Source organism: Mirounga angustirostris, unplaced genomic scaffold (genome assembly GCF_029215605.1).
Source record: "Mirounga angustirostris isolate CCGP_5_RB_7025 unplaced genomic scaffold, mMirAng1.0.hap1 SCAF_2, whole genome shotgun sequence".
Taxonomy (NCBI): Eukaryota; Metazoa; Chordata; class Mammalia; order Carnivora; family Phocidae; genus Mirounga; species Mirounga angustirostris.
In genome coordinates, this window is record NW_026991710.1 from 74,052,409 (window position 1) to 74,080,334 (window position 27,926).

General features: G+C 34.6%; 1 protein-coding gene across 10 annotated transcripts in view; it reads left to right on the forward strand.

Moving 5' to 3' along the window:
* Positions 1–24,111, forward strand: part of CCSER1 (coiled-coil serine rich protein 1) — a 1,348,832-nt gene extending 1,324,721 nt beyond the window's left edge. For 8 of the 10 annotated variants that reach the window (XM_064584807.1, XM_064584806.1, XM_064584808.1 and 5 more), the window contains one exon: positions 16,774–24,110. In XM_064584807.1, coding sequence (XP_064440877.1) covers positions 16,774–17,259 — 486 coding nt within the window. In that variant the 3' untranslated portion in view covers positions 17,260–24,110. Of the gene's footprint in view, positions 1–16,773 lie in introns of all 10 variants that reach the window. The other 2 variants (XM_064584812.1, XM_064584811.1) reach the window with 1 other exon arrangement.
* The last annotated feature ends 3,815 nt before the right edge of the window (positions 24,112–27,926 follow it).

Genomic DNA, 27,926 nt, shown 5'->3' on the forward strand with positions numbered 1-27,926 from the left:
GGTTAATTTCACCCTAATGGCTATAAATGATTTCTTAAAGAGGACAGTTGTTTAAATATATGGCTTTTCTTTTTTGAGAGGAACTGCATTGGTCACTTTTATCTGTCTGATTTAGGGAAGCAGTATCATGTAGGCCAGTGATTCTTAACTGGGGGTAACTTTGCTTTCCAGGGGACATTTGGAAATGACTGAAAACATTTTCCATTGTTATAAATGAATGCAGGTGTTACTGGCATGTGTAGGTTGAGGCAAATGATGTGGCTAAGCAATCTGTGATGCACAGGGCAGCGCCCTACAATACGAAATTATATAATCCCAAGTATAAATAGCGCTGAGGTGGAGAAAACCCGGGTTTAGAGCTCGTATTCTGAAATCCAAATGTTTGAGCTCTAATTCGCATTCTGCTCTCCATCAACCCTGGAATCCTCCTAAGTACTTAAGTATAAGGGCTTCCATTTCCTCATCATTAAAAGGGGTATAATAAAATCTTCTAACTAAAATGAAAAATACAGCAGTCCCCCCTTATCCAGTTTCTCTTACCCTGGTTTTAGTTACCTGTGGTAAACCACAGTCTGGAAGCAGATGATCCTCCTGACATAACATCAGAAAGTCAGTAGTAGCCTAACTGTACATCACAAGCCTATGTCATTCAATTCACTTCATCTCATCACATAGGCATTTTATTATCGCACATCGTCATAAGGACAGATACTTTGTAAGATGCTTTGAGACCACATTAACATAACTTATTATAGCATATTATAATTTTGTTTTATTATTAGTTATTAAACTTTTACTGTGACTAATGAAGCATTATCATAGGTATGTACATATAGGAAAAAAACAGTGGATATAGGGTGGGGTTCTATCTATGGCTTTAGGCATTCACTGGGAGTTTTGGAACATATCCCCTGCAGATAAGGGGGGACTACTGTAATAAATAAAATCTGAGATTTTTCTGCCTTCTAGTCATTTTTGTCAGTTTTTAAAATTTATGGAACACATGTCTCTTGAGTTTAGCATATGTAGGAATCCCTTCCAACCCTAGATCTTTTCACCATTAGATATCACGTAGGTCTTGAAAACACTCATCACTACCTTATTGCATTTTTAATATTGCTGTACATTAATTTTGTTTTGTTTTGCTCAAGAGTCAAGGCTTGCTGGGAATTTTATAAAGTCAAAGAAAGCTTTTTCAAGAATATAAATACTAGTATTGCCTCTTCCTTGGTATAATTTTTAATTATTTTATACAACTTTTAACTTGTCTAATAGGTTCATGGTTAAGGCAACTATAGGCTTCATTAAAACTAAATTAGAAAATAGTTTGGTGGAGTTTAATAAAAAAAATCTTTATGTCTCTTTCGGTAGCAGATTCTATAGATAGCACAGGATTTGTTCGAAACACCATAGAACCCATCCATTTGTTTCTTCTCTAAGATGTGCCACAATGCTAATTTAACCTTTAAGAGAGTTTACAAAGATCATTACAGAAAGAGTATGAAAAAGACCCTTATGATAGTCTCCAGGGCTAACTAGATAGAAAGAAAATAATAGTAAAGATCAAGATTACGTTGAAAATACAATGGGGAATCTGAGTATACACCATTCTTTAAAGGTGTTGAAAAGTATCCTGGTTTGTATTTTAGAAGGGAATTTGCTCACATGGGATTAAAAAGAAGGATTTATAAGCAACATTAAAAAAAAAAGATGCAATCTAGATTATTTTGGGATTAAATGATAAAACAATTAAAGCAATTAAATGTAAAGAAAATGGAAATACATTTAAGCCACTTATAATTTTAGTATTTTACTCATGAGTAACATCTGCACATACCTTCTTTCGAAACACTTTCCGTGTATGTAATCACATTTAACAGTACGTAGGTTGGTTTCTTGACATCACAGTTTTGAAAGTTTCTACTTTTTGCCTTTAGATCTATATATTGATATATTTGCAATTAAATATATGTTTTATAAAGTTGTCATTCATTCATTATATTGTTTATCATATATTATATACTTATATATAATATTTATTATACTGACTCAGCTCGTGCCTTTATCACTTATTTTCTGCACTACTGAAATGACCTACTCGATCTTCAGGTTACTAGGCCAATGTCAAATGGTCACAGTCATTTTTGAGTCTATAATTTAATATGTTGCTATTACTACTAAAGCACCAAAATTTATTCCTTTTATAAATTAGAAAAGATTCTGACCACTTTCTTTGCATTTCTACATACAAACTTTGCATAAATAAAAGATAAGGAGTTAAAGATATTTTAATGTGAGAATTTTCATAGCCCTGGTTTTGGCCAAAGAAGTGTGTCTCTATTTGTCATGTTGACACATGGGGAAAAAATGAACTGCGTAAGTACTAATGAGTTACTAGTAAATGTCAGACATTGTTAAGAACAGTGGATTCAGCATTGAACAATACAGGCAAAGTCCATGCCCTTAAGACATTTATATTTTAGTTAGCTTGGGATGGCAAAAGGACTATCTATCAAACCTAAGAAAGGGAACTGAAGACAGAAGAAAATACAGTGAGAGGCTGGTGTGACTGATTAATAGGTCACAGCAATTGTAATAAGGAAACTAACATGGTTTTTGTTTGTTTTTAATTAGCATCATGTGTTTTATTTGTTGTTTTTCCTTTCTTAATGGTATATAAAATAATGTCCTTTAAAATCTGTCATCTTTAATTCAGTGAAATGCAGAGTATATGCTCCAGTGAAGAAATGAGAGAGAAAAATTATAGGGAAATAAAGAACTGACTATTATAATCTTCACACTTGACTAATGACTAAATTTGCCATCTAATCATCTACTAGGAAGTCTAAGGATAGGTTATAAAATAGCTGTTTGATAACTAAAACATCTAAGAACTAACAATTATGTGAGCTTAATTTAATTCCAGTTTTGAGAATAATGTGGCTAGGCATATGTACTGAAAGTTCTCTTTGAAGGATGTGATCCCAAGAGCTTCAGAAAGAATTAACATCAATTAACAGCATTTTGAGGAAATTATTTCCATATGGGCCAGGGTAACAGAGTATACATATCTACGTGCCAAAATATTTTTATGTATTTTCAATCAAGGGTTTCTTTCCTATGTTTGTCTAAACATGTTCCAAAAATATGTAAAACAAAATATATTCTGAATGTAGAATTGGAAGAGAAAGGAATGAATGTTCATTTCTTCAAGATCTAAAGTTGGCAGCTGATAGCATTTAAATAAATTCCTCTTGGAGACTTTCTCCTCTACAAAAAAGCCAAAAGCAAAAACAAAACAAAAAACAAAAACAAAAGCACAAAACCTACTTACTTAAGGTTACACCACCTTCTCAGAGACTGTCAATGTCCAAAAACTAGTTGACACAAGAGTATAAGGCTCTCGACCATTTGCCTAAATTGAGGGCAACTATGAGGAGTCATCCTAGCTTTACATCTGCCTGTATCATCACCTGAGATAGTTTAATTAAATAGGGTTTAGCTTCATCCTCTGCCAGTCTCTGTTGTCTTCATTCCCCCACAGATGTTGGCTTGAGAATGCTCTTCAAAAAACTTATTTTATTGTCTCAGATATTTGTCTCAGAGTCTGTTCTAGGATACCAAACTACAGCAGTAAATGTGAAATTACTTGAATATTCTGGAATAAATTACTTTGCTTTTTCAAGTTAAGAGGGGTTCAAAGTGGTTTGTTTCCTCAAGGATAAAATGAGCATCCATCAAAGTAATTCCTAGGTCTGTTGGTCACTTTATTTTGATATTATAATTAAGTGTTGCTGTCATCAAGTTAATTACGTTCCAGCTATAATATTAGGTATTTTATACACAGTAGTTTATTGAATCTTAACAACAATCCTGCATGTAGATACAGGTATGAACATAAATTTTCCTTTCATAGATGAGGAGATTGGAGACTTATAAAGGTAAGTAACCTGCCATAGTCACTTAGCTACAAAAGTTTCTGATTCTGATTGATTCTCCCATTAAACTTTAAACTGCTTAAAGGCAGGAGCCAGTTCTTTTAAACACAGCACTGTTTCCCAACATGTAATGCAATATCTTGCCCTCAGTAGTAGTCAGTACATTGATCAAGTGAATAAATGAATCCACATATGTCTTACCCAAAATCATGCCATTAGCCCCGGTGCTGTGCAGTCTCCCAGATAGGCTAGGAGCCCTGGAGTTAATGGTGAACAGCACAAAAAAATAAAAAATAAAATAAAAAAGGAAGTCTCAGATGTCAAAAGTGAACTATGCTGAACGAAGAGGAACAGATGATTTAAATGTGCATTTTTCTTTAAAAATGAAGAGTGAAAGTCTTCCTTTTGTTTATTTTTATGGTAGATCTTTATAGCTGTCAGAGATTAGACCAGAGAAGGAACACTGAGGCTGCCTTATAGGATTGAGTTATTTGATCCCTTTCCATGTGTCTTTATTAAAACCATATATTTAATTTAATGTCAGGAGGGTTAAAAAGATCACATAAAGAAAATAATGACTATTTCCACAAATGTAGTGTTAAAGTAATGGAAATGAAGTCTCCCCCCACCTTCCTGCTTCGTAGGCAGCATATGTAGAAATAGAAATGAAAAAGAAACATTACCACTGTTGATTATCATGATTAATTTATATCTCTTTTCTGTCCCAAATGATTTTTTTTCCCTCAGAATATTTCCCAAAGAGCACTCATAATGTGTCTAAAGTTTGGATGCAGATATTAAGCACAATTTGTGGATTTGTTGGTAACTTGTTCAACAGTTAAGTGAGCATCTTACAGAAGTCATAAAGAAGAAGAGAAAATGAAAACTCACATTTCTAAGTATGCTTAAATACCTAGAATATCAGAGCAGGCTCCAGAAGGACAGAGATCACTAGGAGACTCCTCCAGGAACAAAGGAGTTGGAGGTGCCATTCCCCTCCCTTACACTCCAGGTTAAACACATGGCCACCTGTGGGAACCAGCACACCACTAACATTCACTACCCAACTTGCTTACACTGTGTCCCTGTCCCCAGATTTTGGGGATCTGCCCCCTCCAGCCAGGCTTGCCTCAAGCCCAGCACTGCTGGTCTGTTCCCCCAGAAGACCAGCACATACCAACACCACTGCATGTCCTGACCACATGTTTTGTGGGTCTCATTTGTGGTGGTGGCAGCAGCAGGTCTCCTGTGGGGGAGACCCGTGGTGCTCACCTTGTAAAAATTGTGAGCCCTGCCCACACACATGTTTTGCTGATCTACCCACGCTGGCCCAGTCCCAGCAGCAGTGGCTCATCCCCTCTCATGGAGGAAAGGAGTGCCACTGGGCACCTCTCCTCCAAGGATCCACCCCCTCCAATTACTCTTGACAGGAGCCCATTCATATGGGAGCCAGAAGCCTGGCTGTGTGCAAGCAGCCCCAATATGGGCCAGGACCACTCCAAAGTGCCTCCTACCATGGGGAGAGGGAAAGAAAACACATATACAAGTCAGATGGTGGCCCCAGCAGAGGTCTATGGGCAGACAGCTGATCTGATTGTAAGCCCTGCTCAACAATGAAAGTTTCTTGGGGGACAATATGGGGAAAGTACCCTGCAGTTTAGTGCTACTTCACCTCTGGCAAACATCTGGTCTGACTCAACTCAAGCCCAAGGCATCCCCAGACTGGTCCACTAACACAGGGACCAAACACTACCCACATCAAGAAATGAGCCATTGCAGACAATTGGACTGAAGGAAAATGTGGCTTAGCCACAACAGCAGGGCACAGGCATTACATATTAGAGTCACCCCTGAAATGCCAAATTCAGGTAAATGGGATGCGGCACTGCAGAGCACTATAGAACCTCTTCTTCATGAGGAGGCTACTTTCAAGAATAGGAGCTATAGATGACTTTCCTAATACAGAGAAAGAAATACATAGACTTAGACATAATAAGGAGACAGAGGAATATGTCACAAATCAAAGAATAGGACAAAACCCCACAAGAGACCTAAGCAAAACAGAGATGCCTGATTAAAAATTTAAAGTAATGATCATAAAGATACTCACTGGGCTTGAGAAAAGAGTCAAGGACATCAGTGAGACTCTTAACAAAGATAAAAAAGAACCAATCAGAGATGAAGAACAAAATAAATGAAATTAACAATACACTAAGTGGAATAAATAGCAGAATAGAGGAAGTGGAAGAACGAATCAGTGACCTGGAGGACAGAGTAATGGCAAGTACTCAGGCTGAGCAGGTTAGATAAAAAAATATATAGAGAAAATGAGATTAGACTTAGAGAACTCAGTGACTCCATCAAACATAATAACATTTGCATTACAGAGATCCCAGAATAAAAGAGAGGAAAGGGGGCAGAAAATTTATTTGAAGAAATAATAGCTGAAAACTTCCCTATCTGGGGAAGGAAACAGATCTCCAGATCCAGGATGCACAGAGAGCTCCCAACAAGACCAACCCAAGGAGGGCCACACCAAGACACATAGTAATTAAAATGGCAAAAAGTGGTGATTAAGAGAAAAAATTTTAAAGCAGCAAGAAGAAAGAAGACAGTTACATACAAGGGAAATCTCATAAGGATATCAGCTGATATTTCAGCAGAAACTTTGCATGATACATTCAAAGTGCCAAAAGGAAAAAAAAATCTGCAGCCAAGAATACTCTATCCATCAAGGCTATTGTTCAGAATAGAAGGTTAGATAAAGAGTTTTCCAGACAAACAAAAGTTAAAGGAATTCATGACCACTAAACCAGCCCTACAAGATAAGTTAAAGGGGATGTGTTGAGTGGAAAGGAAAGACCTTACATAAGAGTAAGAAAAGCAGGAAGCATAAAAGCAGTAAAAATAATTATATCCAAAAAAACCAGGCAAGGGACTCACGAAATTAAAGGATGTAAGGTATAATAATATATACTTAAAACATGGTGGGGAGAGGAGTAAAGAATGGACTAAAATTTAGGTGATCATTAACTTAATGCAGACAGTTATATACAATGTTATATTAAACCTAATGGTAACCACAAATCAAAAGCTACTAATAGATATGCAAAAAGAAAAGAGAAAGGAATCTGAGTATATCACTAAAGAAAGCCAACTTATGGTGAAGGAAGAGAGCAAGGAAACAAAAGAACAGAGAAAAACTACAAAAACAACCACAAAACAAGTAGCAAAATAGCAATAAAAACATATCTATCAATAATTATTTTGAATATATATGGATTAACAGATATATTCAGAATATTCCATACTAAAACCACAGAATAAACATACTTTTCCAGTGCACATGGAATAATCTCCAGAATACATCATATATTTGGCCACAAAACAAGTCTCAACAAATTCAAGAAATTCAAAGTCACACCATGCATCTTTTCTGACCACAAGGCTATGAAACTGGAAATCAACCAGAAGAAAAAATCTGGAAAGAGCCCAAACACATGGAGGTTAAATAACATGCTACTAAACAATGAGTGGGTCAAGTAATAAATCAAAGAGGAAATTAAGAGAAAATACATACAGACAAATGAAAATGAAAATACACTGGTCCAAAATCTTTGGGATGCAGCAAAAGCTGTTCTAAGAGGAAAGTTTATAGCAATACAGACCTACCTCAAGAAGCATGAAATATCTCAAGTAAACAAGCATGAAATATCTCAAGTAAACAATCTAACCTTACACTCAAAGAAGCTAGAAAAAGAACAAGGAAACCCTAAACCTGAAGAACGAAATAATAAAATAAATAAAATAATAAAATAAAATAATGAAAATTAGAGCAGAAATAAGTGACATAGAGACTAAAAACAAATGCAAACAATAAAAACAGCTCCTGGTTTCATCAATCTGTTGTTTTTTTTAAAAAATCCACAAAATTGATAAACCCCTGGCCAGACTCATTGAGAGAGAGAAAGGGAGGGAGAGAGAGAGAGAACTCAAACAAAATCGGAAATGGAAGAGGACAACCAATACCACAGAAATACAAAGGACTATAAGATAATATTATGAAAAATTACATGCCAACAAATTGGACAACCATAAAAAATTAAATTCCTAGACATATAACCTACCAAAACTGAAGCAAGAAGAAATAGAAAATTTGAACAGGCTGATTACCAGCAATGAAACTGAATCAGTAATCAAAAATCTCAACAAACAGAATTCCAGGAGCAGACAGCTTCAATGGCAAATTCTACCAAATATTAAAAGAAGAGATAATACCTATTCTTCTTAAATGTTTCCAAAAAATAGAAGAGGAAGCAAATTGTCTAAATTCATTCTATGAGGCTGGCATTACATTGATACCAAAATCAGATAAAGACACCACAAAAATGAGAACTACACACCAATATCTCCCATGAACATAGATGCAAAAATCCTCAACAAAATACTGGCAAACCAAATGTAACAATACATTAAAAACAATCATTCACCATGATCAAGTGGGATTTATTCCTGGGTTGCAAGTGTGGTTAAATATTTGCAAATCAATCAATGTGATACATCACATTAATAAGAAAGGAGAAAAACCATATGATCATTTGATCATTTCAATAGAGGAAGAAAAACATTTGACAAAGTACACATCCTCACCAAAGTAGGTTTACAGTAACATATCTCAAAATAATAAAGGCCGTATATGAAAAACCCAAAGCTAGCATCATACTCATTGGTAAAACAAAACAAAACAAAACTGAGAGCTTTTCCTCTAAGGTCAGGAAAAAGACAAGAATGTTCACTCTCACTACCATTTTGCAATACAGTATTGGGAATCCTGGCTGCAGCAATCAGACAACAAAAAGAAATAATAGGCATCCAAATCAGTAAAGAAGAAGTAAAACTTTCACTATTTGCAGATGACATGATACTCTATATAAAAAACCCTGACGACTCCACCTAAAACTAATAGAACAGATAAATGAGTTCAGTATGTTTGCAGGATACAAAATCATTGTACAGAAATCTGTTTCATTTCTATACACTAATAATGAAGGAGCAGAAAGAGAAATTGAGGAAACAATCCCATTTACAATTGTACCAAAAATAATACAATACCTAGGAATAAACTTAACCAAGAAAGTGAAAGGCCTATACTCTGAAAAGTATAAAACACTGCTGAAAGAAATCAAAGATGACACAAATGGAAAGACAGTCAATGCTCATGGATTGGAAGAACAAATATTGTTAACCTACCCAACACAACCTACAGATTTAATGCAATCCCTATGAAAATACCAATAGCATTTTTCACAGAAGTAGAACAAATCATCCTAAAATTTGTATGGAACTGCAAAATACCCCAAATACCCAAAGCAACCTTGAAAAAGAAAACAAAGTTGGAGGTATCACAATTCCATACATCAAGTTATACTACAAAGCTGTAATATTGAAGACAGTATAGTACTGGAACAAAAAACAGACACATAGATCAATGGAACAGAATAGAAAGTGCTGAAATAAACACATGATTATAAGGTCAATTAACGTGACACTGGGAGTAAGCATACACAATGTGAAAAATCTCTTCAACAAATGGTGGAAAGCTATATGTAAAAGAATGAAACTGGACCACTATTTAATGCCATGCACAAAAACAAACTCAAAGTGGATTGAAGACCTAAATGTGAGACCTAAAACCATAAAAATCCTGAAAGAGACCAGGGGCAGTAATTTCACTGCATATTTGCTGTAATGGCATCTTTCTGGATAGGTCTCCTGAAGCAAGAGAAACAAAAGCAAAAATAAACTACTGGGGCTACATAAAATTTAAAAAAGCTTCTGCACAGTGGAAGGAAACAACCAACAAAACTAAAAGGCAACCTACTGAATGAGAGAAGATATTTGCAAATGACATATCCAGTAAAGGATTAGTATCCAAGATATATAAAGAATTTCTGCAACTCAATATCCAAAAGACAAACAATCCAAATAAAAAATGGGCAGAAGACATGGCAGACATTTCTCCAAATAAGACATTCAGATGGCCAACATATGAAAAGATGCTCAACACTGGGGAAAGGCAAATCAAAATTACAATGAGATATCACCTTACACCTATCAGAATAGCTAAAATCAAAAACAGAAGTCAAGTGTTGGTGAGGATGTGGAGAAAAAAGAACCACCTTGTATTGTTGGTGGGGATGAAAACTGGTGCAGCCACTGTGGAAGACAGTATGGAGGTTCCTTAAAAATTTAAAAATAGGGGGCGCCTGGGTGGCTCAGTTGGTTAAGCGACTGCCTTCGGCTCAGGTCATGATCCTGGAGTCCTTGGATCGAGTCCCGCATCGGGCTCCCTGCTCGGCAGGGAGTCTGCTTCTCCCTCTGACCCTCCTCCCTCTCATGCTCTCTGTCTCTCATTCTCTCTCTCGCAAATAAATAAATAAAATCTTTAAAAAAAAAAAAAAAATTTAAAAATAGAACTGCCCTGCGATCCAGTTATTGGACTACTGGGTATTTGCCCAAAAGATATAAAAATGCTAAATTGAAGTGATATATGCACCCCTATGTTTATTGCAGCATTATTTACAATAGCCAAATTACAGAAACAACCCAAGTGTGAATTCACAGGTAAATAGATAAAGAAGATATATATATATAATACACACACAATGGAATATTATTCAGCTATAAAAAGGAACGAAAACCTGCCATTTGCAACCACATGGATGGATCTAGAGAGTTTAATGCTAAGCACAATAAGCCAGTCAGAGAAAGACAAGTACCATATGATCTCACTCATGTGGAATTTAAGAAACAAAACAAAGGAAAAAGACACACAAACGCAAAAAACAGACTTTTAACTATAGGATACTAACAGATGGTTACCTGAGGGGAAGTAGGGGGGATGGGTGAAGTAGGTAAAGTGGATTAAGAACCTACTTACCTTGATTAACACTGAGTAACATATGGAACTGTTGAATCACTATATTGCATACCTGCAACTAATATAACCCTGTATATTAACTACACTAGAATCAAAAGAAAAAAAAGGTAAAAAAAATAGCAGTTTACTACAAACATGAAGACAATATTAAAAGAGAAAAGACATGTTTAACAAAATATCTCAACTTGAAATCACTGAGTATAAGGACACCCTGAAGATATCCCCTAATATGCTTTAGTTTTACAGAAAATTGGGGACGTTCATCTTAGTAACAATAATCTTCAAGCATGAATTTATAGTATTGTTCTGTATGTATTTTATTAAAATGTGATACATTTTAGCAATATTCCCATGGGAATACTGGAAGGCCACTAACAGGTATTAAATCAAGAAAACTGTCTATCCCACACTATCCGTAGGATACAAGTTCATTGTGCTTCCATCTTCCCATCAATATACAGCCATACCTTGTTTTATCACACTTGACATTTTTTACAGTTTGAAGGCTTGTGGCAATCCTGCATCAAGCAAGTCTATGGGCACCATTTTTCTAACAGCATCTGCTCACTTCGTGTCTCTGTGTCACATTTTTATAATTCTTACAATAATTCAAAATAGTCATTGTTTTTATATTTGTTATGGTGCTCTCTTATCAGTGTTGAAATTGTGCCACAGGGGCACCTGGGTGGCTCAGTTGGTTGGGCGGCTGCCTTCGGCTCAGGTCATGATCCTGGAGTCCCAGGATTGAGTCCCGCTTTGGGCTCCCTGCTCAGCAGGGAGTCTGCTTCTCCCTCTGACCCTCCCCCCTCTCATGTGCTCTCTGTCTCTCTCATTCTCTCTGTCTCAAATAAATAAATAAAATCTTTTAAAAAAATTAAAAAAAAAAAGAAATTGTGCCACAAACTGCAACTACAGAAGACGGCAAACAATTGATAAATGTGGTGTGTGTTCTGACTGCTCCACCAACCAGCCACTCCTCTGACGCTCTCCCTCTCCTTGAGCTTCCCTATCCCCGGCACAAGAATATTGAAATTATGGCAATAACACTACAATGGCCTCTAAGTGGTCTAGGTAAAGAAAGAGTTGCACATCTCTCACCTTTAACCCAAAAGCTAGAAATGACTAAGCTTAGTGAGGAAGACATGTTGAAATCCAAAATAGGCTGACAGCTTGTTCTCTTGGGCCAAACAGCCAAATTGTGAATGTAAAGGAAAAGTCCTTGAAGGAAATTAAAAGTGCTACCCCAGTGAACACATGAATGATAAGAAAGTGAAATATACTTATTGCTTAGATGGAGAAAGTTTTAGTGGTCTGGATAGAAGATCAAACCAGCTACAACATTCCCTTAAGCCAAAGCCTAATCCCCAGAAAGGCCCCAAGTTTGTTCAATTCTATGAAGGCTGAGAGGTAAGGAAACTGAAGAAGAATATGATATTACCAGAGACTGGTTCATGAAGTTTAAGGAAAGAAGCCATCTCTATAACATCAAAGGTCAAGGTGGAGCAGCAAGTGCTGACTTAGAAGCTCCAGCAAGTTATCCAGAAGTTCTAACTAAGATAATTAATGAAGGTAGCTATTCCAAACAACAGATTTTCAGTGTAGTCAAAATAGTTCTGCTGAAAGAAGATGCCATCTAGGACTTTCATAGCTAGAGAGGAGAAGTCAATGCCTGGCTTCAAAGGACAGGTTGACTCTCTTGTTAGAGGCTAATGCAGCTGGTGACTTTAAATTGAAGCCAATCTGAAAATCCTAGGGCTCTTAAACCATAAAAAATGTATTCTGCCTGTGCCCTATAAATGGAACAAAACTTGGATGACGGTACATCTGTTTACAGTGTGGCTTAGTGAATATTTTAAGCCAACTATTGAGACCTACTGTCAGAAAAAAGATTCTTTTTGAAATATTACTCCTCATTGACAATGCAACTGATCATTCAAGAGCTTTGTGGGAAATATACAATGAGATTGATGCTTTTATTATGCATGCCAACACAACACCTATTCTGTAGCCCATGGATCAAGAAGTCCTTTCAACTTTCAAGTCTTATTATTTAAGAAGTAAATCTTGTAAATCTATAGCTGCTGCTATCGAGAGTGATGCCTCTGATGGATATGGGCAAACTCAATTGAAAACCTGGAAAGGATTCACCATTCCAAATGTCATTAAGGATATTCATGAATCATGGCAAGAGGTAAAAAAATCAACATTAACAGGAATTTGGAAGAAATGGACTCTAACCCTCATGGATGATTAAGGGCTTCAAGACTTCAGTGGAGAAAGTAAATGCAGATGTAGTAGAAATAGCAAGAGAGCTAAAATCAGAACTGGAGACTAGAATATGACTGAATTGCTGAAATCTTATGATAAAACGTTAATGTATAAGGAGTTGCTTCTTATGGATGAGCAAATAAAGTTTCTTGGGATGGAACCTACTTCTGGTGAAGATGCTGTGAAATTATTACAGTGACAGCATAGAATTTAGAATATTACATGAACTTAGTTGGCAAAGCAGCAGCAGGATTTTAGAGGGTTGACTTCAATTTTGAAACAAGTTCTACTGTGGGTAGAATGCTATCAAACAACATTACATGCTACAGAGAAGTCATTTGTGAGAGGAAGAGTGTATCAAGGTGACAAACTTCATTGCCTTATCTTAAGAAGTTGCCACAGCCACCCCAGCTTTCAACAACCACCACCCTGATAAGTGAGCAGCCAGCAACATCAGGACAAGACCTTCCACCAGCAAAAAAAAAAAAAATTACAACTCCTGGAAAGCTCAGATGATGGCTAACATTTTTTTAGTAATAAAATATTTTTAATGAAGACATGTACATTGTTTTTTTAGGCATAACACTATTGCACACTTAATAGACTACAGTATAGTGTCACATAACTTTTGTATGCACTGGGAAACCAAAAAAATTCATTTGACTTGCTTTATTGTGGTATTAGCTTTATTGTAGTGGTTTGGAATTGAACCTGCAGTATCTCCAAGGTATGCCTACAATAGGAATAATAGAAGGTACCTCAAAAGACTGTTGTGAAAATTAAATATGTACGGGTATAAGAAGAATGCTTGGCATTAATATACATTCAATAAATATCATGTATTATTATTTTAAGCAGATAAACTTTTTCAGTGGTTCTTAAATGCTTAATATGTGTCAGCGAACTGGGTCAGGTAGATAAGGTGTATATGAGAAAAGTGGATGACTTGAGGTTGCATTTTTGCAGTACAGCAGTAAGACCTTGATTTAAAGGGACATAAGGAAAAGAGAGAAAGCAAAGATAATTTCCCGGTGTTGGCCTGATAATGGTGCCATTTATTGAGAAAAAGGATATTTGGGGAATAGGTTTCAGAGTCAAAATCAAGTTTGTTTGGTTCTATGTCAAATATATTAATTAATCAAAGTGATGACTGGATAAGTAAATTGGGGCTCAAAATAGAGATCACTTTTAGAGAAATGGTTTTCTAGGGAACGATGAAATGATAGATATGTAAAACGACACCATCTAGATGTCGAGTATGCAGAAATTTTCATTGGTTCCTTCAGCACATTTTATATCAGTTGACTGCCACAGTGTACTCTATACTCTTCTCTTTCCTCCTTCTTTGCAACAATAAATCTTTCACTTTTTGCCTCTAGAGCCATAAGACAACTTGTCAGTTTCTATGTCTGTATTTTTCTAAACAAAGATAGGGCTCTCTTCAAGAGGAGTTCTGGTGCCAGCATGTAATCTTTGCTTTCTTTTTTTTTTTTTTTTTTAACTTTGGAAAATATTTTTCCCCCTTCCCTCGTTTTCTTTTACTTAACTTCAATTAATTAACATTCAATGTATTATTAGTTTGAGAGGTAGAGGTCAGTGATTCTTTGCTTTCTTTGTAGCATGATTCAATGAGCTATGTCTTATTTCTCTCAGAGTATACATTAGAGATATTAGAGTATATATTTCTCTCATTAGAGTATACAAGAGTAGGTATATATTTCTCTTATTAGAGTATACAAGAGTATATACTCTTGGACCTGATTTTTTCTGATTAACAAAGTATAACCAAAAGTCTAAATTAAACACTTGCTGAAATTTTTCTAAGTGCTCTATAGTTCTCCTTAGGTCATTGTAGTTACTTTGTATTTAGTTCCTTAAATTTCTAGGTTACCATTTTGCTGACACAAATCATGATATTGGTAATTCTAAAACTCTCTTAGCATATGCTTAAATAAGTATAGTATTTTAAATCCAACAAAAATTTAATGGCCTCATATATGGATGTGCATTACGCAGTAAAATAATCTGTATTCTCAGATAAAACTATAGAATTCAAATTAGGAAATTAGAAAAACAAATTTCAAAATGCCTTTTAGTTCAACGCTAAAAAGAAATAAGCTATCAAGCCATAGAAAGACATGAAGGAACCTTAGATGTGCATTACTGGGTGAACTAAGCCAAATAGGAAAAGACTACATGAATATTGTATAATTTCAACTATACAACATTATGAAAAAGGCAAAATCGTGGAGACAATAAACAGATCAGTAGTTGCTAGGGATCAGAGGAGAAGGGGAGAGGTTATTAAGTAGAGCACATAGGATTTTTAGGGCCGTGAAAATATTCTGTATGACATCATAATAGAGAAGTGTCATATGAATTTGTTCCAAACTAAAGAAGGTACAGCTCATAGAGTGAACCCTAAGGTAGACTATGGACTTTAATTATATGTCAATGTAGGTTCATCACTGGTAAAAAAAAAAAAAAAAAAAAGTACCATTCTGGTGAATGATGTTGATAATGGTGGGAGGTTATGAATGTGTGGGGCAGATGGTGTAAGAGAAATCTCTGTATCTTCCTCTCAGTTTTGTTGTAAAACTAAAACTGCTCCATTGCACTACTGGGTATTTACCCCAAAGATACAAAAGTAGGGATCCGAAGGGGTACGTGCACCCCGATGTTTATAGCAGCAATGTCCACAATAGCCAAACTGTGGAAAGAGCCAAGATGTCCATCGACAGATGAATGGATAAAGAAGAGGTGGTATATATATACAATGGAATATTATGCAGCCATCAAAAGGAATGAGATCTTGCCATTTGCAATGACGTGGATGGAACTGGAGGGTATTATGCTGAGCGAAATAAGTCAAACAGAGAAAGACATGTATCATATGACCTCACTGATATGAGGAATTCTTAATTGCAGGAAACAAACTGAGGGTTGCTGGAGTGGGGGGTGGAGTGGGAGAAATGAGGTGACTGGGTGATAGACACTGGGGAGGGTATGTGCTCTGGTAAGCGCTGTGAATTGTGCAAGACTGTTGAATCTCAGATCTGTACCTCTGAAACAAATAATGCAATATATGTTAAGAAAAAAAAAAAAGAAGGTAGCGGGAGGGGAAGAATGAAGCGGGGGAAATCCGAGGGGTAGACGAACCATGAGAGACGATGGACTCTGAAAAACAAACAGGGTTCTAGAGGGGAGGGGGGTGGGAGGATGGGTTAGCCTGGTGGTGGGTATTGAGGAGGGCACGTTCTGCATGGAGCACTGGGTGTTATGCACAAACAATGAATCATGGAACACTTCATCTAAAACTAATGATGTAATGTATGGGGATTAACATAAGAATAAAATAAATTAATTAATTAATTAATTTAAAAAAAAACTAAAACTGCTCCAAAAATATTTTAAAAATGTCTTTTACAGTAAATTATCCATTTAACCACTATTTGTAGCAGTATTGCACTGGGAAATTTAATCTCATGAATTATGTTCTTTTTTTTTTAAGCCTTGTTGAAAATTTAGGGGTTTGTACACATATGTAAAAATACCACTCTGTATTCTATGTATGCTATGAATGGATTTTTTTTTTTAGACATCTTCTCCTTTCTGTGTCTACTGTAGGCTACGTATCGAAATCGAATTGTGAGCCAAAGTCTCAGCACAAGGGACAGAAAAGCAATGCATACTCCCACCGAGGACCGTTTTAGATACTCAGCAGCTGATCAGACAAGCCCCTACAAAAGTAAGACCTGTCAACTATCAAGTCTATGTTTAAGTAATTTCTTGAAGGACAAGGAACTAGTGGAAGTTATCAAACACTCAAGAGGAACTTATGAAACCCTCACATCAGAGGTCACCCAGAATTTACGAGCCACCGTAGGGCAGAACTCTCTGAAGCCAACAGCTAAGACCGAAGGGCCTTCCACATTCTCAGAGAAACCAAAGGACCAAGCTACTGTGGCCCGACAGCATTCGACCTTTACAGGAAGGTTTGGACAGCCACCAAGAGGGCCAATCTCTTTACACATGTACAGCAGAAAGAATGTTTTTCTCCACCACAATTTACACACCACTGAGCTGCAAACTCTAGGCCAACAGGATGGATAATTAAATCACCCTATTCCTGTCTCTTGGTAGGATAAGGATGGGTAGTGTTTCTCGTGCATAGCTCATGTTTAAATTGTCATATCCTTACTTATTTTTAGTTATAAACAAAGAATTGTGCACTTTTTTTTTTTTTTTTTAGAATGAGGGTTCAGGCATGTTAATTGAATTAGGTTCGGTAGCCTTGAAGACTTTATTATATATATGTATAATAAATGGGACCATCTTGTTGGTTTATATAGTCCATAGTTTATTTATCTTTATCAGTCACTGATATGCATTGACGTTTCAGAAGGTAATAATATCAAATAGCACTCTGTTCACTTAATGGTGTTACTGTGAAAATAGACGTGAGGAATAAATAGATAAAGGAACTGTAAAGAATTTTAAATTACATAGTTAATAGAAGGAGAAGAAAAGAAGGATTTTAAAGTCTTATATTTGATGTGTATTTATTTGAAGAATGAAGCTTGCTTGCATGTAACCTAGAGATACGTCTGCCTCTCTATTACATACATTCAAGCTTATCCTGCCATACTCTTAAGGGAGATACGGCTATTTCTTTTATCCTCTAAATGTTTAGTTCACACTGGTTCACAAAGGATTTCAGACTGAGTAATTGCTATCCAAATAGAGAATGACAGCTCTGATCTTTGAAAATTTTTGCTTTCCGTTTTGCTATGGCTGTTGAAGTAGTAGGACATAACACAGTGAGGTGGTAAAGTTGGGTGAATTCTATCAAATGATGCATAAAGCGTGACATGTTATATTCTGAGTCACTGTCATGGCAATATCAGCATTTTTTTTTCAATCTGAAGGATGGGTCATTCCAAGAAAACTATTTTATTTCACTTTCCTTGTATTTTTAACATTTTTACTTATTTTTATGTATGTCCAATTTTGCTCACTATGTATCAATTGCTTTATGTGATGAGTTGAGGAACAGGAAGTCAGTTTCTTGGTAGCCCAGTATACACAATTCTGACAACTCAGTCATCTAGATTTAGAAGAAAAAGTAAATATATGTGAAATTTGGCAGTTTGATCTCAGAAATAAATCTCTAACAGAAATGTTTAAAACTCATTTCACGGGAAATATTTCTCTTTAACAAACAAGGCCTAATATGTTTTGTACATAAGTGCACATGAGATGACCAATAAATCTAAATAAATCCTTTATGTTTAATTAATAACAGCTGCACACAACTGTAGAACTAAATAAATAAATAGTTTTAAAACAGTAAGGATCAGGGCTGCAATTTTCTTATACAGAAATAAAAGCTAGTAACTTTATCCATATTAGGCATAGTCCCTGCAAATTGAAATTGTCATACCTACTGCATGATGTTTCCCTTGCATTCTCTAACAGACAGACTCCATCAGCATGTACAAATGAAATGAATAAAGGGAAATTGAGATAGCAGTTTTAGCATGGCATCTGACTAATCTGCTTAAATTAAAGCTGTGTATGAAATGCATCTCTTAATACAAAAATGGATTAAAGTTCTATCATTTGGGGAAAAGCCATTAAATTTCCTCCCAGCTCTAACTATTAAACTTTGCTCCATTTTTACACTTTGATTAGAATTGGTAAGAGTCAAGAGCCTAGTGGAAATGTTTTACTTTTAATTTTGGTTTTCCAAAGGAAGACACATGTGCATCAAGACAAATGTTTGCCAAATGTTTTCTTTGTGTGTTTGTAATTCTGCCAAAAGAGAACAATACACACAGAAATTTGCTTGGTTGAATGAGACTGTGATCTAAAATTCCCACTCTACTTTAGATGCTATAATATTCACGCAGATATACATTTTGGTCTGGGCAATATTTAAGAAATGATAGAAAAACTATGAGTATTAATTGTGGAATTCAGCTTCATTTGTCCTGAATGTTGGTGTGTGTTGCTAGAATATTTGAAGTCTGTAAATAAATTAGCATGATAAAATAATCAAGGATTTTTTCCCAGGATATGGAAGAACTATGTATCACAAATAATGTTTTTGATTTGGACTTTTGGAGTTTATAGTTTTGTTTTTCTGAAAGATAGACTTTTGAATTATGCTTTGTAAAAATATAGTCTATTTAAGAAAATCTGTCATTTAATAGACATTTTAAGAGATGTTTTAAACACTAGTATTTTCTTGAAAAATCTTTTTTAAAGCTGAAACGTTCAAAAAGAAAACCTGGATTCAACAGTTCAATTTTAAAAGGAGGGGTATTTTTTGGAAATATCATCTTAGAGCTGTTTTGTATCAGTATTTTCAGCATTGTTATAATATTATTTGTAATACTAAGTGTAACTCAGGCCTGGAGAAGTTGTAAGCCCGCTCTGCTGGTGTACATCAGTAACTGTAAAGCAGGGCTCCTTTGTAAGTTCCTCTCGTGTATGTACAGTAACTCAGAACAATGGCACGTGGGTATTCTTTCAGCAAACTGATCTCTTTGTACGAAAATCTCTAGTTTTCTAAGGCAGTTCCATGTATAAAAATGATTTATACATTTCTCCAAGGCGGTACATATCCAAAGACATGACACCAGGGGGAAAAAGTGCTTGTTTTTCTGAGGGAAGCAGTTGTCTTTTCTTTCCGTTCCTCTTTCTTCTGTGCATGTGTGTGTGTAGCTGAGCCGAAGCAACCCTGTAAAATGTCTGCTGCAAATGGTCTCTTCTGAATGTTGAATGTGTTTTAAAGGACACTTAAGAAGAGATATTCCTTGAGGAAAAGCTGTTTCCACCGGAAATAAACTGTTCCTGTTTTTGTAATTATTGGAACATGCAACTCTTTCTATGAACTCAGTGATTTTTTTTTGAGTAATTTTATATGCTAACAGAGTCACAGCAAAATCATGAAGTATCTCTCCAACTATTTTTGCTTCTTTGGAGCACCATCGTTTTTGTGCAAATGACACCCTGAGACTGTAGGTGCAAAATGCTCAAGGTATGAATCTACCAGTATCAATATGCTCAGGGTAAGAACCTAGAGCCACACATTGTTCAACTTGCTTTCATCATTTATGGATTGAGATATAAATAAAATAGCAAGCCTCTAGTCACCATTAAACATTTGTAGACATGCCCATACTTCCCTAGCTTAAAATGTTTACAAATGGTCATGATTACTCTGAGTTTTCCAAGGTTTAATCCAACCCATGGTCATTATTTCCCGAGTGTTATTGAATTCAAAAGAAATTTCACTTTTTTTTTTTTTTTTTTTGCCTTGTGTGTGTTTGAGATAATACCTCCCCCTGAAAAGTTGGCATTTTTTAATTATCATGTATTTACAGATCACATCCCCAAGATAAGTAACAATATTCCACTAGTCCTCCCAGGAACTTTCTTAGTAACTTAGTTCTAAGTTGATGGAACAGTAAGAGCAGTTTATTGACTGTCAAGTAGTGTTGCTCCACATGCATTATCACCTTTCCCATTATAAAAAAGTGGTACTCCAATACAGTGAGTAACTTGGAATACAGAGTATAATCTTATAATCTCAATTTTGTCCCACATTTTCACCTTCAGAATTATACATTTGAATATCTGTAGAAGTATGAAGTGCTTCAAACCAGCCCTTAAACTCTATGTGCTTAAAAATGGAATAAGAAAGGGTATATCTAAAGGTGCTGTCTGAAATTGCCATCCATGTGACTGAATCACATTCCCCATGGCTGAGGCTTTTCCCTGGGTGATAGATCAGTTTAAATGCAGCACTGATTCATTTATACCAGGATTTTAATTGCATTCTGGGACTCGACTCTAGGCATTATTATCATGTCTATTATGGTTTTTTTTTTTTTTTTTTTGTACAAGAAACAGGTCAATTATACATTATGTATCCTTTGGGAATTTATACCTCCTGGAATTTAACCTTTTTTTTTCTTGTTCATTTTCCATGAGCTAACTTCATCATGCCAACTCTAGGCTATATCTAAACATGTGGCAGGGATGATAGAAAATATAAACTGTCTGGGCTCTTATAAAAAGCTGAATTACACTGTGTAGAAAAGCAAACAGCCAACTATCAACCAAAGAAGCCTACTCCTCTAGTATACATTATCCCCAGATTTTTATTTTTCAAATCTTAATCTGTGCCGTGTTCTTTCACCAATAGTCAGAACCACAAACATATCCATAAACTATTTACAATGAATTTGATCTTTCTCAGAACCCAGCTGCAGTTCCAAGTAGCATAGGCCAAATACAAAAGTAAAAGATACACCTTCCAGTTGTGTTACATATGGAAAAGAATGAAAGTAGTATACCTTATTTTAGACCCGGAGAGTTTTCCACAAAAATCTTGACGCAATAAAAAATTCCTAATACAGAGTGGGTTTCTTCCACCTGAATGTGGTATATCATGATTCTTTCTAGAGAAGTTTCAATGAAGTCCCTTTAACTTTACTGATTTAATCTAACGAACTTACTTTTTGGTTCCTGAACATAAAATTCAAGAAAAGGAGCTTCTGTAATCATCCTTTCCAAACATTACCTCATTGCTTTAGTAAGCTCAGATTACATAACAAAATACTATAGACTGGGTGGCTTAATCAATAGACACTTATTTCCCATAGTTCTGGAAGATGGAACATCTAATATCCAAGTGCAAGCAGTTTCAGTTCCTGGCTTGCAGACAGCTGTGTCATTTTGGCTATGTCCTCCTCTCATAAGGCCACTGATCTTGTCACATGGCCCCAATATCATGACTTTATCTAAACCTTAATATTTTCCAAAGGCCCCACCTCCCAATACCATCACACTGGGGTTAAAGCTTCAAAATATGACTTTAGAGGGAACACAAAGATCCATTCCATAGCATTAATTTTCAGCTTACAACTACCTAATAAGCTCGCTATTGCTTTACTCATTTCATGAATGAGATCAGAAAGGTAGGTAATTTCCCAAGGACATGCAGCATGTATGTTGACCTGGATTCCATAATCCTTGATCTTTCCTTTTATACTATGCTCCAGAGTAGGCTCCCTACCAAGGAAGTCTCCAGAGTAGGCTCCCAGAGTGACCAGTGCTCCCAAGGAAGCAGAGTAACTCAAGGAAATATGTGCTGCCCCATTCTCCTTTACTCTTACAATTCCATTGATATTGCTAGGGAAGATCATCTGAGTAATGAATGATCTATTTTAGCAAAAAAGCTACTTATTCAAAAGCATTTTTAAAACAAGTATTGATGTTTAGATCAATAAATATAGAATCCTGAGAGGAAAGAACTTATTGTATTTCAAGGTTGTCTCCTAGAAAATTTGACATCCTAAATTTCTTTTTTTGAAGGCAATTGGAAAAAACACTGATGTAATTTATAATGTTATATATTTTTTTTTAAAGGAGAGGGCCAATAAAGTGTCTAACGTAAGGAAAACATACAGTAGGTGAAAAATAATGTAGTTATCAGATTATCTTATTTTTTTCCTTCATTTTCTGAGGCTATTGATATAGATATCATTGAATTTGATACTTTTGTGTTGCCTTGTATACATCTAAAAAACAAGATCTTTACAAAATTAGTTTGGATATTTCTATGTAGGGACAAAAATTACAGCTGATTTAAAGTATCTTAAATATTTGGAAAGAATTAAAATAAAATGGGAAATGCAAATTTATTCATCCTAAATTTTAAGTAATATACACTCTGTAGTTAATCATATACATACCTAAATAATGGTCTGAACAAAAGATAATCCTATCGTTAATCATCTCTTCCAAAATCTTATTTTCAGGAATGCAAAATAATTTGAATATTAGCTAAACCCTATTTTTAGAGGGAAAAGAAACTATTTGATGTATTCTAATATACATGGGTCTGAGATTAACAGCATAACAATGTTTTCTGTTCTCTAAAACTATAAATTTAGTGAAAAAGATAATAGCAAATTACTCTGGAAATTATAATTTTTAATAATATTGAATGCCATAGTATAATTTCTTTTGTGGCTCTTGATTTCCCAATAAGGGCAGTGATTTTATTTAATGGAAATTTCCTTTCCATTTGACTACTATTCTGAGAAAAAAAATCAATACACTTAAGCATGGTGATTAAAAATATATATATATATATAATTCCTGCGCAAAATAAAATTTAAAACAAAAAATATGTTGTGTGGTACCTGAGTACTTTCATTATATTGTCTTAGTGATAGATTGATTTACACATGTATTCACACTATGCATAAAGCAATGTGATTTCTAGATTCTTGAAAGTTGTGATGATTGGCAAGAGGCAAATCAGCCACTTATTTCATCAGTCAGTTGACCTGATTTGTATTTCCACTTCCTTTGCCACTGGGCCTTTCTTAGTTCATGATATCCAGTAATAAAGTACAGTATCCCAGGGGCCATTGGGAGATTATAATACTATCATTTCATTTCAATTTATGTGTGGAATCTTTTCATTCTGTTTATACTCTTTATCTCCATATTTTATAACTGGTCACAATAAAAAAATGTACCTTATGATGTTTTGACTTTATAATTTACAAAACCTTGTTTTATCAATTCTATGTGTTTTATAGTAACACAAAAAATACAAAATCTGCTAAATTCTCTCTTTCTCTCTCTCTCTCTTTCTCACCACACACACACACACACACACACACACACAGTTTTCTAAAATGGCTGGAAGATGGATGATTCAGAACATTTGAAACAGTTAATGAGTATGTATCCATTTGGTATCCATACCAGCCAATAGGGAAGAACATGCATTAAAAATTCGGTTGCAATGCCTTGAAAGCATACCGTAACATTTTATGTTTAAACTTATCAGGTGTTCTCCACAGCCTCACAACTTCAGAGTAAATGGTGCTCCTCTGTTGTATGGTCTTATGTAATGTGATTTCAAAAAACTGAAATGAAACATGATATATTTTATAATTTATGTGTAATATGACCTTATGTTTAAGACTCGATCCATTTTCCTGACCACAGGAAGAGTTTGTCTTTGATTCTGCACTCTATTTTCTATATAAAATGTCAAGAAACACCGTATTGATTATTTTTTTATTAAATTACTGAAGGTATTAAATTTTAGAGGTTATTTTGAAGACTTGATGAGACTTCATAATCTCTACTTCTATATTCTGTTGGTAATTATTTGCAAACCCTTTCATTATGGTTATAATCAATCAGCACGTTCTTGTGGATGAATTTATACAGCTATTTCTGTTTAAAATTTCAATGGAAAGTAATGTTTAAAATGGAATATAATGTATATGGTGATTATATATTCTTTCAAATATTCTCATTTTAAATCTTATTTTAAATGGCTCTTATACATCTCATTCCATTTCATGTTATTTCTCTAATATAAATAATGCTTTGTCATTTGTGGAGAGATTTTCAGAACAGGCATCACAGCATAAAATGTATAGAAGTGACACAAGTGAATATTACGGCTGAAGTAAGGTTTAAAAATTAAATCACATTTTAGAAGATAACTATGAAAATTAGAACCAGCCTTTATACAGAAAGTTAGCTTAAGATAATAATTTAGCCAAGGGTAGTGCTTCAGTTTTATTTATAGGTATCCACCCAGAATTTCACAATAGGAGATTATTGATTTATTTAAAGGCATTACTTATAATGCACTAGTAATCATATGACCAAACAAAACCAGAACCAAAATAAAATGGTATTAGAAGATGTTTTTACATGCTGTGATTCACTGCTAGGATTTGAGTTAACTTTGTTCTTTCCTTCATGGGTTCTTATACGAAAAAGGGAAGATTTAAATTAAGTTTAACTTTTAAATAGCAACCATATTTAAGGTATTCTTAACTCTTATACCACAGTTTGCCCTCTGCATTTTATTTTTTCTCTCAAAGGAGTGCTGGATTTTGAAAAAAAAAATATATACATATAAATCCAGTCTCAAATTCCGGCGAACAGTGAAATGTAATCATGTCCTGGAAATTCATTAAACTGGTGCCATATTTCAACTAAATGGCTGATTTTAAAGGGTCTATAATTGATACATTAGGTCAGAGGTTAAGTGGTTTATCATCACACAAACGGATGACTCAAAAGTGTGTCCAAACAGCTTTTAAATCCAAATAACATTTAACATTAGTAAATGTGATAAAACTATAGCACCTTTTTACTAGCCGTTATCACTGTTTTTAAAAGTTCCTATATTAGAATATTTTTTGGTGAACATATTTCCATGTTGCTAAAAACTACAAATTTAAATATTTCAAAGAATGTATTGAAGGATTGCTTCTTACTAGGTGAGAATTCCTTGTAGTATTTGCCTCTGTCAAAGCCTATCACCCCAAGAGCACTGATGATGATGATGATTATGATGGTGGTGGTGGTGGTGGTGGTGGTGAGAATGATGATTAAAACAACCACCACCACCACCACCAACAACAACAACAAAAAACCCTTCTTTGAGAGAAATCTCCAGCAAATTATCATTAGAAATTCTATTATAATCTCTGGAAGTTTCAGATTCTTCATTGATTTTTTTTTTATGATCCCATGTTCCAAACATTGCTTTGATAATGGATGAATTTATACAAAGACTTTGAAATTCCTGGATTGTTAAAAATAGTTTTAAACACAGGAAATTTTATCTTTAATGTCAGGTTCTTTGGCTACTATATCAAGTTTTATCTAGCATGAGTTTGCTACATGTTTAAAAAAGATTTCAAGCTTTCACAGAACTTTATTTTTTTAGTATATTTAACACATACACATACATACACAACACAGGCTTCCTGTGCTGTGCTACTTAATTATCTGTTAAAAGCAAAATTCATTGGAATGCTTGCTAAAAGTCAAAAATTTATTGACTTTTAATACTAATATGTTATGGTGAACAGAAACCACTGTCTCTTACCAGATTTGGTAATAGAGATGGCAGAAAAACGTCACATGCTTAACATTTGAGAAATATGTCATATAGAAAACAGGAATAAACACAAATGCCTGAAGTCTTTGCTATTTTTTTTATTATATTGTAATGTAAAGAGTCAAGATGTTCCAATTATTTCTCTCCAATATTTCCTTAATGATACAGCAGTCTTATAAATTACCTCCTATTAAGCTTTTTCTCAATGTGTGAATGAAAGCCTTAAAGTTTATATTAGTAATAATAGATTCTCAATTTTCCACTGAAATTTCTTATGTTGAAAGACCTTCCCCCATGCTTTGGGGCAGGTTAAAAAAAGCAACTCAATATAAGATTTAAAATTAATAGGGTTGCATTCATTCAGAAGAATTATCTACACTTAAACTTTTTTTTTTTTTTATCAAGGACAACTTTAGTATTCCTGAATACAACCATTCTGTTAACATTATTACATTACATGCTTATGCAGCTTTGTTCATGCATATGCAACCCACCTATATGTTGGTTCCCTACAATCTGCCAAATCGTGTGTTCCACAGTTACAATGTAAAAACAAAATAATTTTCCTGTACACAAGGAATTTAGATAATGTTTCATTTAGTCACATAAGAGAGTCCTAGTAGTGATATAACAGGGCTAGGAGCCCTGTCTAGTAGCCTGAAATGGATTATTATTAATTTCAGTAATGACTAACAATTACAGTGTGATGTTCTATACATGCAAGCCCTACACAAAGTAGTTATATGAATATTTTTATTTAATCCTCACAGTTAACCTATTGGTAGATACTTATATTATTCTTCCTCTTTTACCTTTGAGAACACTAAGCATTAGGAATTTGTCCTGAGTCACATGGCCAATAAGAGGCTCAGATGGCTGCTCTAACAGACAGTGCTCTTCTATATACACAGAAAAAAGAGGAAAATGATTTCTTCCAGAGTTATTAAGGGTTTCTAAATAATCTAAGCAGTCATATTTGAAACAGAGGTTTGAGATAGAAAAATAGGATCATTGTAAGTTATTCTAGTACTAGCTTACGTATGTAGCATAGAAAGACATTGAATACAGACTTTGGAGAAATAACTCTGAATCTTGGCTGCATAACTAATTGTTTATATAGAATTAGCAAAATTACTGAATTCTGTAAATCTTAACTTTTTTTACATGTGACAATGTGGCTGATAATTCCTACTACAAAAAGATTTTTTAAAAGACTAAAATAGATAATATGTGTGAAAAAACCTATCATAATAGCTCACATATAGCATTTAAAATCATTATAATTCACTGTGTAATGTAATTGTCCTACAAAACCTACATGGATTTCTTGGGCAATTAGAAAATCACATGACATAGGCAGATCTTACAAATCCACCTTACCAGACACTGGATTTATTTATATATTTGGAATATCACTCCTAGGAATAAATGTGCCAGCTTTTCATGGTATTCTCAAACCAACTCCTGGAAACAATTAAGTGATTTCCTAGTACATTTTCTTAAGATGTGGTTCACAGGAGCAAGAGGAAGGAGGGGTTAGGGCTATAATCACTGGACCAATTAACTTACAATTAAACCTTACAGCTTAGTATTACAAAGATGCAAATTTTTACCACATTTGCAAGGAACAGTTAATTCCCAAATTACATATTTATTCTATAAATTTGAAAAAATCCAAATCTAACAAGTACAGTTTATAAAATTATTATAAACCTGTTTCCAAATTAGGTAAGGACAATGTACACACACTTTGCTTATGAACAAAAAGGAAGATGAAAATCATAGACCCATTTACTAAAAAACATAGAAGAAATAA